This window comes from Pseudophryne corroboree, chromosome 3 (assembly GCF_028390025.1).
Source record: "Pseudophryne corroboree isolate aPseCor3 chromosome 3, aPseCor3.hap2, whole genome shotgun sequence".
NCBI classification, from domain to species: domain Eukaryota; kingdom Metazoa; phylum Chordata; class Amphibia; order Anura; family Myobatrachidae; genus Pseudophryne; species Pseudophryne corroboree.
The window spans coordinates 192253527-192270198 of record NC_086446.1 but is presented as its reverse complement, the minus strand read 5'-3'; the positions used below and the strand labels follow the sequence as shown (position 1 = coordinate 192270198).

General features: G+C 48.2%; 1 protein-coding gene across 3 annotated transcripts in view; it reads right to left on the bottom strand.

Moving 5' to 3' along the window:
- The window catches only part of LOC135055093 (heparan-alpha-glucosaminide N-acetyltransferase-like), a 1318407-nt gene that overhangs the window by 24298 nt on the left and 1277437 nt on the right, over nt 1–16672 (bottom strand). The window contains exon 16 of one of the 3 annotated variants that reach the window (XM_063958741.1): nt 2494–2606. The exons of the other annotated variants lie outside the window; for them this stretch is intronic. Within the exon in view, the coding sequence (XP_063814811.1) occupies nt 2508–2606 (99 nt within the window). The 3' untranslated portion in view covers nt 2494–2507. The remainder of the gene's footprint in view (nt 1–2493; nt 2607–16672) is intronic. 3 annotated transcript variants of the gene reach the window in all.

Here is a 16672-nt window from a genome sequence, read left to right as displayed (position 1 = left end):
ACTACACGGGGGCTAAACTACAGGGGCTAAACTACTGGGGGCATTACTACTGGGGGGCTAAACTACTGGGGGCATAACTGCAGGGGTTAAACTACAGGGGGCATTACCACTGGGGGCTACACTACCGGGGGTAAACTACATGAGGGCTAAACTACTGGCGGCATTACCACTGGGAGGCTAAACTAAGGGGGGAGGGGTAAACTACTGGGGTCATAACTGCAGGGGCATTACCATTGGGGGATAAATTACTGGGGGCATAACTACAGGGGAATAACTACTGGGGCTAAATGACTGGGGGCATTACTACAGGTGACATTATTACTGGGGGCAATACCACACAGAAGCATTACCATTAAGGGCATTACTAATGGCGGCACTACTAATGAGGGCATTGTAAAGGGGGCACTTTATAAGGGGCATCACTCCTGGGGACATAAGAGGTACTACTACTGGGGGCATTGCATAAGGGGCACCACTATTATGGGCTCTATATAAGGGGCACTACCACTGTGAGCACTACCAATACAGTGGACATTGCATAATGAGCACTACTACTGTGGGCATTGTATAAGGGGCGCTACTGCTGTGGACAGTATGTGTATTATGGGGTGCTACTACTGTGGGCATTATGTGTATTAGGGGTGCTACTACTGTGGGCATTATTACTATGGTGTAACCACGCCCCTTTTCTGAGATAAGGGCCCTTTTTTGGGGCGCACGCAGTTGCGGGGGTGCCACGGGGGTGGTGGGGGGAGGGGTGGGTGCGGGGATGCGTGGATGCGTGAGGTGCATCCAGCCGGGGTACCGCAGAGGTGACAGTATAGGGGACACAGGCACAGCATAGGTGACACATGGTGCCGCAAGGTCATGACTGGCAGAGCCGGGACACAGCAGCAGAGCTCTCCCGGAGACAGGCAGCGCTGAGCCGGGCCATGTGTTGTGCACAGCAGGAAAGGGGAGAGCAACAGCACACTGCCGGCCTCCTGCAGCCCTCCACTGATGCAGCAGCGCTACTTACTGAAGTACAGCCGGTACTCTCCGCTGTGGTGCCGCCCCCTCTCCTCGGTGCTGTAGTGTGGCATGCTGCTGAGCCAACGGCAGTGACACGCTACAGCTCTCCCTCCGCGGTACCGCTTTAGGGCAGCGGCAGCAGCTCGGCAGAGGCTAAATGCCGGGCCGGAGTGCCATAGCACCTTCACGTTATATCCCCTCCTCAGCGCTATCCGACACTGCACTCGCCTGACAGGGGCACTGTGGCTGCATCCGATCCAGAACATGGGCGCTGGGAAAACACACACAGCAAAGCCGCAGAAAATTGGTGACCAGACGCCCACCGTACCCTCCTCACCGGCCCCCACCGCCGCACCTTGGCCACCATGCACTGGCCTCTCCCCAGCACTCACACGTGGAAGAGTCTAACTTTCCCTCAGCCAGTGTGGGGAGATTTGTGCGCACTGGCCCTCATTCCGAGTTGATCGCTCGCTAGCTGCTTTTAGCAGCATTGCACATGCTAGGCCGCCGCCCTCTGGGAGTGTAACTTAGCTTAGCAGAAGTGCGAACGAAAGATTAGCAGTTCTTCTACTAAAAAATTTCATGCAGTTTCAGAGTGGCTCAAGACTTACTCCTAGCTTACGATGACTGCAGTATGTTTAGTTCCTGGTTTGACGTCACAAACACGCCCTGCGTTCGACTAGCCACTCCCCCGTTTCTCCTGCCACTCCTGCGTTTTTGCCTGGCACGCCTGCGTTTTTTTAGCACACTCCCTGAAAACGCTGAGTTGCCGCCCAGAAACACCCACTTTCTGTCAATCATACAACGAACACTCGAGCAACTGAAAAACGTCGCTTGAGCCTCTGTAAAACTACAAAGTTTTGTGTGAAAGTACTTAGCGCATGCGCGCTGCGTACCATGCGCATGCGCATAAATGCCGATTTTTCACCTGATCGCTGCGCTGCGAAAAACGGCAGTGAGCGATCAACTCGGAATGAGGGCCACTGTACATTTACCCTCCCTAGTTCCTAGGGTGTGATAGACCTTCTGCTAAGGTTAATTCTAAAACCAAGTTGGTGAAGTGACTTCTGACGTCACCAGGGAGAGGATCTACCCTTGCGCTAACCCGATAAAAGCTCCTAGCCACGCCCAGCGTTAGCCACACAGTCACAGAGTGACAGATCTGGGCTATTATATAGGAGATGTATGATTCAAGTGCACAGTATGGAAGCTGCTCTCTAGAGGAAGTGGTAGGGTTTCCCAGGCAAGGGCTGGGTGTTTCCGCTATACCCCGTGGGCCAGTCCAACCCTGGTTATAACTAATATGTTTCCCAAGCACTTCATCTAGCAGCACAGAATATATATTTTTATCAGAATAAAATGTGTAGAAAGTGAATGTATGTAGCCCTGATTTTCTGTTCTTCTGAACTGGACATAATTGGTAAGTCTTAATGGATATAACGGTTGGGATCCTCTCAAACGGTCATGTTTATGACAGCATACCTTACTTTTAGAACTTAACAAGAGTGCACATGAACTTCGGCAACGAGTTCTGTCATTAGATGGAGTTTATTGCTGCCTGTAGATAACTGCTGCCCAGCAGGGCATGAGTGGTACTGCAGGGAAAATGACATTACAGCTGTAATTATATTCAGCAAGAGTGTGCAACATCAAACCAATTCTACAAGCGAGTTTCAAGTATAAAGTAGTGACATTTACAACATTACAACTTATGAACACATTTGTTTTATAACTTTTCCCTCTTTTCAGCTACGTTGTTTGGAAAAGCTTAAAGCGCAACAATTAAACTGTCAAGACTGAGTGGAGAACCCTTAAAGTATATCCTCAGGGGTCTTACCAGACCTGGCTACCTGTACCAGAAGCCGGGTGTGAATGCTATATAGGCAGACTTCAGTAGTTAGCTTAGCTCTTTTTTTTTTTTTTTAAACAATTTTATTGACGCATCGAGTGTCAAAAACATAGGTAATATGACAAATTATGATGCAGTTGCAAGAAATAAATTGTGTCATGTTTGAACTTTGAAGTCAACAAACGATATCCAAACAGAGTACAGATTAGCATAATGTCAGATTGATGAAATGCTATAAGTACTGTATAAAATACAACCATTCACAGTTACAATGAGATATTAATTAAAGAGGTGCTGTGCCGCCAGCGTCCCGCCCCCCCCCCCCCCCCCCGCACTCCCCCCATATTCTAAGAGGTATATACTAAGCAAGCGACCCACATCTGTCATTTGCTCAACCATGGTCTTACAGTTGGATTGGATGATCATTAGCCGCCAGTTGTAACATATACCAGGGTGAATTTTTCATACTATTGTGAATTTGTGTTTTAAGTGTTTAAGTGAAGTCGATAAAGTGGCTATATACGACTCCCACGTTAGAAAAAATTTCTCAATCTTGATTTCCTTCTCCAAAATAACTTCAACCCACTGCATTCTAAACAAATAATGTAATTTAGCTTTAAAGAGTGAGAGTGAGGGTGGAGAAGGATGTAGCCAAATCTGCAAGATAGTCTTACAAGCTGGCGCACTTATAGCTAACAAAAGACGTCTCCCACCTGGCGTAATACGAGTGTTTGGAGGAAGCATTCCAAATAGGGCCCATTCGGGAGTTACAGGAATATAGGCCCTCATTCCGAGTTGATCGGTCGCAAGGCGAATTTAGCAGAGTTACACACGCTTAGTCTACGCCTACTGGGAGTGTATCTTAGCATCTTAAAAGTGCGAACGAAGTTTACGCAATATTGCGAACAAAAAAAACTTAGCAGTTTTAGAGTAGCTCCAGACTTACTCTGCCTGTGCGATCAGTTCAGTGCTTGTCGTTCCTGGTTTGACGTCACAAACACTCCCAGCGTTCGCCCAGACACTCCCCCGTTTCTCCGGCCACTCCTGCGTTTTTTCCGGAAACGGTAGCGTTTTCAGCCACACGCCCATAAAACGCCGTGTTTCCGCCCAGTAACACCCATTTCCTGTCAATCACACTACGTTCGCCGGTGCGAACAAAAAGCCGTGAGTAAAAATCCTTTCTTCATAGCAGAATTACTTAGCGCAGTCGCAGTGCGAACATTGCGCATGCGCTCTAAGCTGATTTTCACTGCGATGCGAAAAAAAAGAACGAGCGAACGACTCGGAATGAGGGCCATAGTTAACTAAGTTGGCTATGGAGTAGGACCTAACCTGTAACCAAAAACCCCGTATAACGGGGCACGCCCAAAGACAGGGGAATAAATCTGCTGAAGGAGAGCCGCATTTGTAGCAGTTCGAATTTTGCGAATCACCTATCAGGAATCTTCTATTTGGAGATAAGTAGGCTCTATGCAATATATTTAAAAACATTGCTGTGTATGAAGAATAGGGCAACAATGCACATGCCTCAGTATGGGAGCAGAGTAAATCAGCTGGGGACACATTGGAAAGGTGGGATATCAATGTAGTAAGATTTTTAGAGGAATTATCTGGCATAAATGCCTGACGTAAACAGGAATAAATTGTTGAAATGGCTCTGTTTGTCAAACAATGATTCTGCAATAGGGTGTCTATTGGATTCGTCCAATCCAAGTCTGAAAAATCTTGTACAGGTTGAGTCTCCCTTATCCAAAATGCTTGGGACCAGAGGTACTTTGGATATCGAATTTTTCTGTATTTTGGAATAATTGCATACCATAGTGAGATATCATGGTGATGGGACCTAAATCTAAGCACAGAATGCATTTATGTTACATATACACCTTATACACACAGCCTGAAGGTCATTTTAGCCAATATTTTTTATAACTTTGTGCATTAAACAAAGTGTGTCTACATTCACACAATTCATTTATGTTTCATATACACCTTATACACACAGCCTGAAGGTCATTTAATACAATATTTTTAATAACTTTGTGTATTAAACAAAGTTTGTGTACATTGAGACATCAAAAAACAAAGGTTTCACTATCTCACTCTCACTCAAAAAAGTCCGTATTTCGGAATATTCCGTATTTCGGAATATATGGATATGGGATACTCAACCTGTATAACGGAACTAACATAATGTTGGGCCTGCAAAAATGCAATGGGATGGGTAGCTAATTGGGAATATTGCTCGTTGGTCTCCAAAGCTTAGCTCTTTTTATTAAGGTTGACTTGTAGGATCACAAAAGACATATCAAAATAACTGGCCTCTAAATGTCCTAGTGTCCCAGGTGACTTCTAGCAGAAGCAGCAATGTGGCACTTCTAGTTATCGATGGATTGGACATAAAAGCACCACAGCTGTGAAGTTGCTCATATGGATGACATAGAGATAAATACAGTACACCTTGGGGGTGATTCAATAAGCTGCAAGTTGGTTGAAATTGCGCAGGTCTGACTGGGAATTATTGGGCTTTTAGTTTGTAGCTCCAGATTAGGAAACAATACTTATTTTAATGTAAAAATGACAGGACATTACAATACCCTTTGTGCCCCTCCTAAGTGAATAATAATGTATTTAGAGGTTTTTAATAGAAAAATATGGCCAATAAAGATAGGTCATTTTACATGTCATTCTCTCTAAAAAAAATAATAACATTTTACTTACCGGTAAATCTATTTCTCGTAGTCCGTAGAGGATGCTGGGAATCCGTAAGGAACATGGGGAATAGACGGGCTCCGCAGGAGATAGGGCACTTTAAGAAAGCTTTGGACTCTGGGTGTGCACTGGCTCCTCCCTCTATGCCCCTCCTCCAGACCTCAGTTAGGGAAACTGTGCCCAGAGGAGATGGACAGTATGAGGAAGGATTTTTGTAAATCTAAGGGCGAGATCCATACCAGCCACACCAATCACACCATATAACTTGTGATACACTACCCAGTCAACAGTATGAACAACAACATAGCCTCGGTTCAACCAATAAACTATAACATAACCCTTATGTAAGCAACAACTACATACAAGTCTTGCAGAAGAAGTCCGCACTTGGGACGGGCGCCCAGCATCCTCTACGGACTACGAGAAATAGATTTACCGGTAAGTAAAATCTTATTTTCTCTAACGTCCTTGAGGATGCTGGGACTCCGTAAGGACCATGGGGATTATACCAAAGCTCCCAAACGGGCGGGAGAGTGTGGATGACTCTGCAGCACCGATTGAGCACACAGGAGGTCCTCCTCAGCCAGGGTATCAAACTTACAGAACTTTGCAAAAGTGTTTGACCCCGCCCAAGTAGCAGCTCGGCACAGCTGTAGTGCCGAGACCCCTCGGGCAGCCGCCCAAGACGAGCCCACCTTCCTAGTGGAATGGGCCTTAACCGATTGAGGCAATGGCAAACCTGCTGTAGAATGCGCCTGCTGAATCGTATTACAGATCCAGCGAGCAATAGTCTGCTTTGAAGCAGGAGCGCCAACCTTGTTGGCCGCATACAGAACAAACAGAGCTTCAGTCTTCCTGATTCTAGTCGTTCTGGTCACAAAAATCTTCAAAGCCCTGACCACATCCAGGGACTCGGAATCCTCCAAGTCCCGTGTAGCCACAGGCACGACAATAGGTTGGTTCACATGAAAAGATGAGACCACTTTTGGTAGAAAGTGAGGACGAGTCCTCAACTCTGCCCTATCCACGTGAAAAACCAAGTATGGGCTTTTATGTGATAAAGCCGCCAATTCTGAAACACGTCTTGCCGAAGCCAATGCCAACAACATGACCACTTTCCACGTGAGGTATTTCAACTCCACAGTTTTGAGTGGTTCAAACCAAGGTGACTTGAGGAAACGTAACACCACGTTAAGATCCCAAGGCGCCACCGGAGGCACAAAGGGAGGCTGAATATGCAGCACACCCTTCACAAAACTCTGTACTTCAGGAAGATAGGCTAATTCTCTTTGGAAGAAAATGGATAAGGCCGAAATTTGGACCTTTATGGACCCTAATTTTAGGCCCAAAGTCACTCCTGTTTGAAGGAAGTGAAGTAGACGGCCCAAATGGAACTCCTCTCCATAGGAGCAGCTCTGGCCTCACACCAACAAACATATTTTCGCCATATACGGTGATAATGTTTTAACGTCACGTCTGTACTAGCCTTGATCAGGGTAGGAATGACCTCCTCCGGAATCCCTTTTTCTGCTAGGATCCGGCGTTCAACCGCCATGCCGTCAAACGCAGCCGCGGTTAGTCTTGGAACAGACAAGGCCGCTGCCACAGCAGGTCCTGCCTTAGAGGAAGAGGCCACGGATCTTCTGTGAGCAACTCTTGCAGCTCCGGATACCAAGTCCTCCGTGGCCAATCTGGAACAATGAGGATTGTTCTGACCCTGCTTATGCTTATTATTCTCACACTTTGGGTATGAGAGGAAGAGGAGGAAACACATAGACCGATCTGAACACCCAAGGTGTCACCAGAGCGTCTACCGCTACCGCCTGAGGGTCCCTTGACCTGGTGCAATACCGCTTTAGCTTTCTGTTGAGACGGGATGCCATCATGTCTATTTGAGGCAGTCCCCACCGACCCGTGATCTGTGCGAAGACTTCTTGATGAAGTCCCCACTCTCCCGGATGCAGGTCGTGCCTGCTGAGGAAGTCCGCATCCCAGTTGTCCACCCCGGGATGAACACTGCTGATAGCGCGCTTACATGGCCTTCCGCCCAGCGAAGAATCCTGGTCGCTTCTGCCATGGCCACTCTGCTCCTTGTTCCGCCTTGGCGGTTTATATGAGCCACTGCTGTGACATTGTCTGATTGAATCAGAACCGTTTTTTCCCGAAGCAATTCCTCCGCTTGACGCTGGGCGTTGTATATGGCCCTCAACTCCAGGACGTTGATGTGGAGACAAGTCTCTAGATTTGACCAGAGACCTTGGAAATTTCTTCCCAGTGTGACTGCTCCCCAGCCTCGGAGGCTTGCGTCCGTGGTCACCAGGACCCAGTCCTGAATGCCGAACCTGTGACCCTCTAGTAGCTGAGCACTGTGCAGCCACCACAGGAGAGATACCCTGGTCCTGGGAGACAGGGTGATCCTTCGATGCATTTGTAAATGGGACCCGGACCACTTGTCCAAGAGGTCCCATTGAAAAGTCCTCGCATGGAACCTGCCGAAAGGGATGGCCTCGTATGAAGCCACCATCTTCCCCAGGACCCGCGTGCAATGATACACTGAAACCTGTTTTGGTTGTAATAGGTTCCTGACCAGGGCTATGAGCTCCTGAACCTTTTCGACCGGAAGAAAAACCTTTTTCTGGTCTGTGTCTAGAATCAGGCCCAAAAAAGTTAGACCCGTTGTAGGGACTAGCTGGGACTTCGGTATATTGAGAATCCAGCCGTGTAACTGCAACGTCTTCATGGACAGACACGCTGTCCAGCAACTTCTCCCGAGATCTCGCCTTTATGAGGAGATCGTCCAAGTATGGGATAATTGTGACCCCCTGCCTGCGCAGGAGCACCATCATTTCCGCCATTACCTTGGTGAAACTTCTCGGGGCCGTGGAAAGCCCAAACGGCAACGTCTGAAATTGGTAGTGACAGTCCTGCACTGCAAATCTCAGGAACGCCTGATGAGGGGGGAATACCGGAACATGAAGGTAAGCATCCATTATGTCCAGGGACACCATCCAATTTCCCCCCTCCAGGCTGGCGATGACCGCCCTGAGTGATTCCATTTTGAACTTGAACCTCTTCAAGTACAGGTTCAGGGATTTTAGGTTTAAAATGGGTCTGACCGAACCGTCCGGTTTCGGGACCACAAACAGGGTTGAGTAATATCCCTCTCCTTGCTGGAGATGAGGCACTGTGACAATCACCTGTTGAATATACAATTTTTGGATTGCTGCCAACACTAGCTCCCTCTCTGACGGGGAAGCCGGCAGAGCCGACTTGAAAAACCAGCGAGGAGGCAAGTCTTCGAATTCCAGCCTGTATCCTTGAGAAACAATCTCTAACGCCCAGGGATCCACCTGCGAGTGAACCCAGACGTGGCTGAAAAACCGAAGACAAGCCCCCACTAGATCTGCCTCCCCCCTGGGAAGCCCCAGCGTCATGTGGTGGACTTTGTAGATGCAGGGGAGGACTTCTGCTCTTGGGAACTAGCTGTGTGCAGCTTCTTTCCCCTGCCTTTCCCTCTGGCAACAAAGGACGATCCCCGTACCTTTTTGTTTTTATTGGAACGAAAGGACTGCATTTGATAATGAGGTGCCTTTTTTGTATGCTGCGGGGGGACATAAGGTAAGAAATTCGACTTACCACCCGTAGCAGTAGAGACAAGGTCCAAGAGGCTGTCTCCAAACAACTCCTCCCCTTTGTAAGGCAAGGACTCCATATGCCGCTTTGAATCGGCGTCTCCCGTCCACTGTCGGGTCCACAAGAGCTGCCTAGCAGAAATAGACATAGCATTTATTCTGGAGCTTAATAAACAAATGTCTCTCTGAGCATCTCTCATATACAAGGCAGCATCTCTGATATGCTCTATGGTCATTTGAATGGCATCCCTATCTAAGGTGTCAATCTCCGTAGATAAGGAATCTGCCCATGCCACAACCGCACTACAAACCCAGGCCGACGCCATAGCCGGTCTAACAATAGTACCTGAATGAGTGTAAATGTGCTTCATGGTAATTTCCTGTCTGCGATCAGCAGGATCCTTGAGGGAAGCCGTATCCTGAGAAGGCAGTGCCACCTTTTTGGACAAGCGTGTCAGCGCCTTGTCTACTTTAGGCGAAGATTCCCATCGTATCCTATCCGTTTGTGGAAAAGGATACACCATAAGAATCCTTTTGGGAACTTGTGGTCTCTTATCCGGAGATTCCCAAGCCTTTTCGCACAATTCACTCAGTTCAAATGAGGACGGAAAGGTGACTTCAGGGTTTTTCCCTTTATACATGTGTACCCTCGTGTCAGGGACAGGGGGTTCCTCAGTAATATGCAAAACCTCTTTAATGGCAATAATCATGTATAATACCTTTTGCCACCCTCGGCTGTAATTTTGCATCTTCATAGTCGACACTAGAGTCAGTATCCGTGTCGGTATCTGCGTCATCGATCTGGGATATGGTGCGCTTCTGAGACCCTGAAGACCCTGAAGGGCCTGGGGCCACAGGGACAGGCATGGACTGGCTACCTGACTGATCCCTAGCTTCAGCCTTGTCTAACCTTTTATGCAATAGATTGACATTTGCATTCAAGACATTCAGCATATCCACCCATTCCGGTGTCGGTGTTGCCGACGGTGACATGACATTCAAGCACTCCCCCTCCACATTAAGCGAGCCTTCTTCGTCAAACATGTCGACACACGCGTAGCGACACACTTCACACACACAGGGAACCTCCTTTCTGAAGACAGTATCCCCTTCAAGGCCCTTTGGAGAGACAGAGAGAGAGTATGCCAGCACACACCCCAGCGCAATGACCCTGGAGACCAACACAAAATGTTTTTCCCCCAGCCGCGCTGTATAATATGTTATCCGCCAATTATGTGCCCCCCCCCCCCTCTTTTAAACACCCCTTCACCGTGTGTAAGCAGGGGAGAGTCCGGGGAGCTTCCTCTCAGCGGTGCTGTGGAGAGAAAATGGCGCTGGTGAGTGCTGTGGGAGAAGCCCCGCCCCCTCGGCGGCGGGCTTCTGTCCCGCTCAAACTTACTAAAATATGGCGGGAGCTCTTTTATATACATGTACAGTGCCCCCCTGTACATGTATATTGTCTTTTGCCATAATAGAGGTGTTATATTGCTGCCCAGGGTGCCCCCCCCTGCGCCCTGCACCCTTACAGTGACCGGAGTATGTGAGGTGTATGGGAGCAATGACGCACAGCTGCAGTGCTACGCGTTACCTCAGTGAAGCTGAAGGCTTCTGCCGCCTGACGTCTTCTGACTTCGGTTCTTCTGGCTCTGTGAGGAGAACGGCGGCATGGCTCTGGGGGTGGACGCCCAGTAAGAACCTGTGTTCACCCCCTCTGGAGCTAATGGTGTCCAGTAGCCGAGGAAGCAGAGCCTATCTTAGACAAGAAGGTCTGCCCCTCTCTCCTCAGTCCCTCGATGCAGGGAGCCTGTTGCCAGCAGTGCTCCCTGTAAAAGAGTAGAAAAAAAAATCCAAACAAAAATGCTTCTAGGCAGAGAACTTAGGAGAGCTCTCTGCAGTGCACCCATCCTGCTCTGGGCACAGTGTAAAAACTGAGGTCTGGAGGAGGGGCATAGAGGGAGGAGCCAGTGCACACCCAGAGTCCAAAGCTTTCTTAAAGTGCCCTATCTCCTGCGGAGCCCGTCTATTCCCCATGGTCCTTACGGAGTCCCAGCATCATCAAGGACGTTAGAGAAAAATAAAAAATGGTTAGATGTGGGACATGTATGTTGGGTGCTGTATTGATGGGAAAGAACTTGCAGATGGGAGTTACAAGGTTTTTTTTTGTGTGTGTGTGTTTTTTTTTTTTTTTTACATCTTACAAACTTTTATACATGCTTAAAATCATTATAGAAACCCAAAACACTCAAGACATCTTTATTTGCTGAAATACACCTGCTGGTTATCATTTCTCCATCATCTATAAGGTTGCAAAAATCAGCCATTTAACTCCATTTAAACAGCTGTCAATACTTTGCTTATGGCCACTAACAGCCTCCAGTACTTTGCTTATGGCCACTAACAGCCTCACGTACTTTGCTTATGGCCACTAACAGCCTCAAGTACTTTGCTTATGGCCACTAACAGCCTCCAATTCTTTGCTTATGACCACTAACAGCCTCCAGTACTTTGCTTATGGCCACTAACAGCCTCCAATACTTTGCTTATGGGCACTAACAGCCTCCAGCAGGGCTGCCACCAGAAATTGTGGGGCCCGGGACTGAAAAAATAGACAGGCCCGCACACACACGTTATACACTTTGCGCCAGCAGAGCACGTTATACACCAGGTAGAGCACGTTATACTAATATATAAAATATGTATGATGCAACAGGCAGGTACACTATACAATTATTAAATGTAGTAGAGTAGACAGTACTTACTGACTGTCACACAACTGGTGTGTGACCGCAGTCAGAATTAGCTGGTTGCCGCGTCCAAGTTTTATCAGCAGTCGCTCCTTTGAACAGTGTGACGGAGGGGCTGAAGGGGAGGCGGAACACGTGATGCCAGTACACTTTGCGCCAGGCAGAGCACGTTATACACTTTGCGCCAGGTAGAGCACTGAGACACACTGCACCAGGTATTGCACTGAGACACGGGAACACTACATGATATGCCCCACAGCGGTGCCAGCTACACATGATATGCCCCCCAGCCGTGCCAGCTACACATGATATGCCCCCCAGCAGTGCCAGATGCACACGACATGCCCCCCAGCAGTGCCAGATGCACATGACATGCCCCCCCAGCAGTGCCAGATGCACATGACATGCCCCCCAGCAGTCCCAGATACATAAATGCCACCACAGTGCCAGATAGATAAATGCCCCCCCCCACAGTGCCAGATATGCCCCCACAGTGCCAGATACATTAATGCCCCCCACAGTGCGATACATTAATACCCCCACAGTGCCAGATAAATGCCCCCAGTGCCAGATATGCCCCCACAGTGCCAGATACATTAATGCCCCCACAGTGCCAGATAAATGCCCCCCACAGTGCCAGATAGATAAATGCCCCCCACAGTGCCAGATACATTAATGCCCCCCACAGTGCCAGATATGCCCCCACAGTCCCAGATAAATGACCCCACAGTTCCAGATACATTAATGCCCCCACAGTGCCAGATATGCCCCCACAGTGCCAGATACATTAATGCCCCCCACAGTGCCACATATGCCCCCAGAGTACCTGCTGTGCCGCTATGAGGGAGGGGGAGTGCTGCTGTACATCTGTGCATCGCGGGACGGACAGCTGCTACAGGACAGGGCTGGCGGCAGGGGTGGCGGCAGCGGGTGGGCGGCGGAGTAGCAGCGGGGTAGCAGCCGCGGTCAGTGTCACCGGCGGCAGCCGCCGCCGGGAATGGCCAAGGCTATCTGGTTGAGCAGCCCGGGCCCTCCACTCTGTCAGAGTGGACGGGCCAGGACAACAGTACACAGGGCACCTCCTTGATGGCGGCCCTGGCCTCCAGTACTTTGCTTATGGTCACTAACAGCCTCCAATACTTTGCTTATGGCCACTAACAGCCTCCAATATTTTGCTTATGGCCACTAACAGCCTCCAATATTTGGCTTATGGCCACTAACAGCCTCCAATACTTTGCTTATGGCCACTAACAGCCTCCAATATTTTGCTTATGGCCACTAACAGCCTCCAATATTTTGCTTATGCCACTAACAGCCTCCAATATTTTGCTTATGGCCATTAACAGCCTCCAGTACTTTGACTATGTACATTAACAGCCTCCAGTACTTTGCTTATGACCACTAACAGCCTCCAGTACTTTGCTTATGGCCACTAACAGCCTCCACTACTTTGCTTATGGACGTTAACAGCCTCCACTACTTTGCTTATGGACGTTAACAGCCTCCAGTACTTTGATTATGTCCACTAACAGCCTCCAGTACTTTGATTATGTCCACTAACAGCCTCCAGTACTTTGCTTATGGCCACTAACAGCCTCCAATATTTTGCTTATGGCCACTAACAGCCTCCAGTACTTTGCTTATGGCCACTAACAGCCTCCAGTACTTTGCTTATGGCCACTAACAGCCTCCAATATTTTGCTTATGGCCACTAACAGCCTCCAATATTTTGCTTATGCCACTAACAGCCTCCAATATTTTGCTTATGGCCATTAACAGCCTCCAGTACTTTGACTATGTACATTAACAGCCTCCAGTACTTTGCTTATGACCACTAACAGCCTCCAGTACTTTGCTTATGGCCACTAACAGCCTCCACTACTTTGCTTATGGACGTTAACAGCCTCCACTACTTTGCTTATGGACGTTAACAGCCTCCAGTACTTTGATTATGTCCACTAACAGCCTCCAGTACTTTGATTATGTCCACTAACAGCCTCCAGTACTTTGATTATGTCCACTAACAGCCTCCAGTACTTTGCTTATGGCCACTAACAGCCTCCAATATTTTGCTTATGGCCACTAACAGCCTCCAGTACTTTGCTTATGGCCACTAACAGCCTCCAGTACTTTGCTTATGGCTAATAACAGCCTCCAATACTTTGCTTATAGCTAATAACAGCCTCCAATACTTTGCTTATGGCCACTAACAGCCTCCAATACTTTGCTTAACTTTAAGAAGTTCCCTTGGAAGACTTAGCTTCACTGAAGTGAAAAATCATACAGACACGGTGTAGAAAAACGCATCCTACACTGTACTGCTCACTTATTTGCTACTTTTTGGGATGATATCACCAGTCGGGTGTAATATGGCTGACCGATGGTCTCCTAACCGGCAGTCAGCATACCGATGCTGGTATCCCAGCAGCATACCGACATCGGTATCCTGGCGGGGAGGGGCTAGATCAGCGAGCCCCTTGCGGGCTCGGTGGTGACCTGAGGTCGCCACGGGTTCTATTCCCACTCTATGGGTGTTGTGGACACCCACGAGTGGAAATAGTCCCTGTTGTTCTCTCTTCATGAAAATATCCCATGAAATGGGCATAATGTAAAAATATGGGCATGGAACCCCCAGCTACTGTAAGTGAATCTGATTTGCATCACGACGGCAGAAATCCAAGACTAAACCAATAGGCCAGTGTCCTTCCCTGTCACAGGGAGGCCCAGAATGCTGTCACAGCCATGATAATCTAGCTCTTGAAATCAGAATTAGCTGCTGATGCTTTAGAACACTTCAATTATTCCATCAATACATTATTCCTTTACATGTAACACAATTCAGTAGGCTCACAGCAGGAGAAGATGTCTAAAATCAGAGTTTGCATTATATACAATTTCATCTTAAGGATTTGGTTTACAACTAAAGGTTATGCGCCAATTCAGTTTATGGTAGGACTTCATGAACTTATATGTTTATATATTATATTTTCAGAAGTTTTAATTATTATTGCATGAAAAATAAGAATTTACTCACCGGTAATTCTATTTCTCATAGTCCGTAGTGGATGCTGGGAACTCCGTAAGGACCATGGGGAATAGCGGGCTCCGAAGGAGACTGGGCACTCTAAGAAAGAATTAGGACTACCTGGTGTGCACTGGCTCCTCCCTCTATGCCCCTCCTCCAGACCTCAGCTAGGGAAACTGTGCCCGGAAGAGCTGACACAATAAGGAAGGGATTTGGAATCCCGGGTAAGACTCATACCAGCCACACCAATCACACTATACAACTCGTGATACTATATCCAGTTAACAGTATGAACAACAACTGAGCCTCACGAACAGATGGCTCATAACAATAACCCTTTAGTTAGGCAATAACTATATACAAGTATTGCAGACAATCCGCACTTGGGATGGGCGCCCAGCATCCACTACGGACTACGAGAAATAGAATTACCGGTGAGTAAATTCTTATTTTCTCTGACGTCCTAGTGGATGCTGGGAACTCCGTAAGGACCATGGGGATTATACCAAAGCTCCCAAACGGGCGGGAGAGTGCGGATGACTCTGCAGCACCGAAAGAGCAAACTCAAGGTCCTCCTCAGCCAGGGTATCAAACTTGTAGAATTTTGCAAATGTGTTTGAACCCGACCAAGTAGCAGCTCGGCAAAGTTGTAAAGCCGAGACCCCTCGGGCAGCCGCCCAAGAAGAGCCCACTTTCCTCGTGGAATGGGCTTTTACAGATTTAGGATGCGGCAGTCCAGCCGCAGAATGTGCAAGTTGAATCGTGCTACAGATCCAGCGAGCAATAGTCTGCTTAGAAGCAGGAGCACCCAGCTTGTTGGGTGCATACAGGATAAATAGCGAGTCAGTTTTCCTGACTCCAGCCATCCTGGAAACATATATTTTCAGGGCCCTGACTACGTCCAGTAACTTGGAATCCTCCAAGTCCCGAGTAGCCGCAGGCACCACAATAGGTTGGTTCACATGAAAAGCTGTAACCACTTTAGTTAGGAATTGGGAACGAGTCCTCAATTACGCCCTATCCATATGAAAAATCAGATAAGGGCTTTTACATGACAAAGCCGCCAATTCTGATACACGCCTGGCCGACGCCAAGGCCAACAGCATGACCACTTTCCACGTGAGGTATTTTAGCTCCACGGTTTTAAGTGGCTCAAACCAATGCGACTTTAGGAAATCCAACACCACGTTGAGATCCCACGGTGCCACTGGAGGCACAAAAGGGGGCTGAATATGCAGCACTCCTTTAACAAAAGTCTGAACTTCAGGCAGTGAAGCCAGTTCTTTTTGGAAGAAAATCGACAGAGCCGAGATCTGGACCTTAATGGAACCCAATTTTAGGCCCATAGTCACTTTAGCTTTTTGTTGAGGCGGGACGCCATCATGTCCACCTGTGGCCTTTCCCAATGGTGTACAATCATTTGGAAGACTTCTGGATGAAGTCCCCACTCTCCCGGGTGGAGGTCGTGCATGCTGAGGAAGTCTGCTTCCCAGTTGTCCACTACCGGAATGAACACTGCTGACAGTGCTAACACATGATTTTCCGCCCATCGGAGAATCCTTGTGGCTTCTGCCATCGCCATCCTGCTTCTTGTGCCGCCCTGACGGTTTACATGGGCGACCGCCGTGATGTTGTCTGACTGGATCAGCACCGGCTGGTGTTGAAGAAGGGGTCTTGCCTGACTTAGGGCATTGTAAATGGC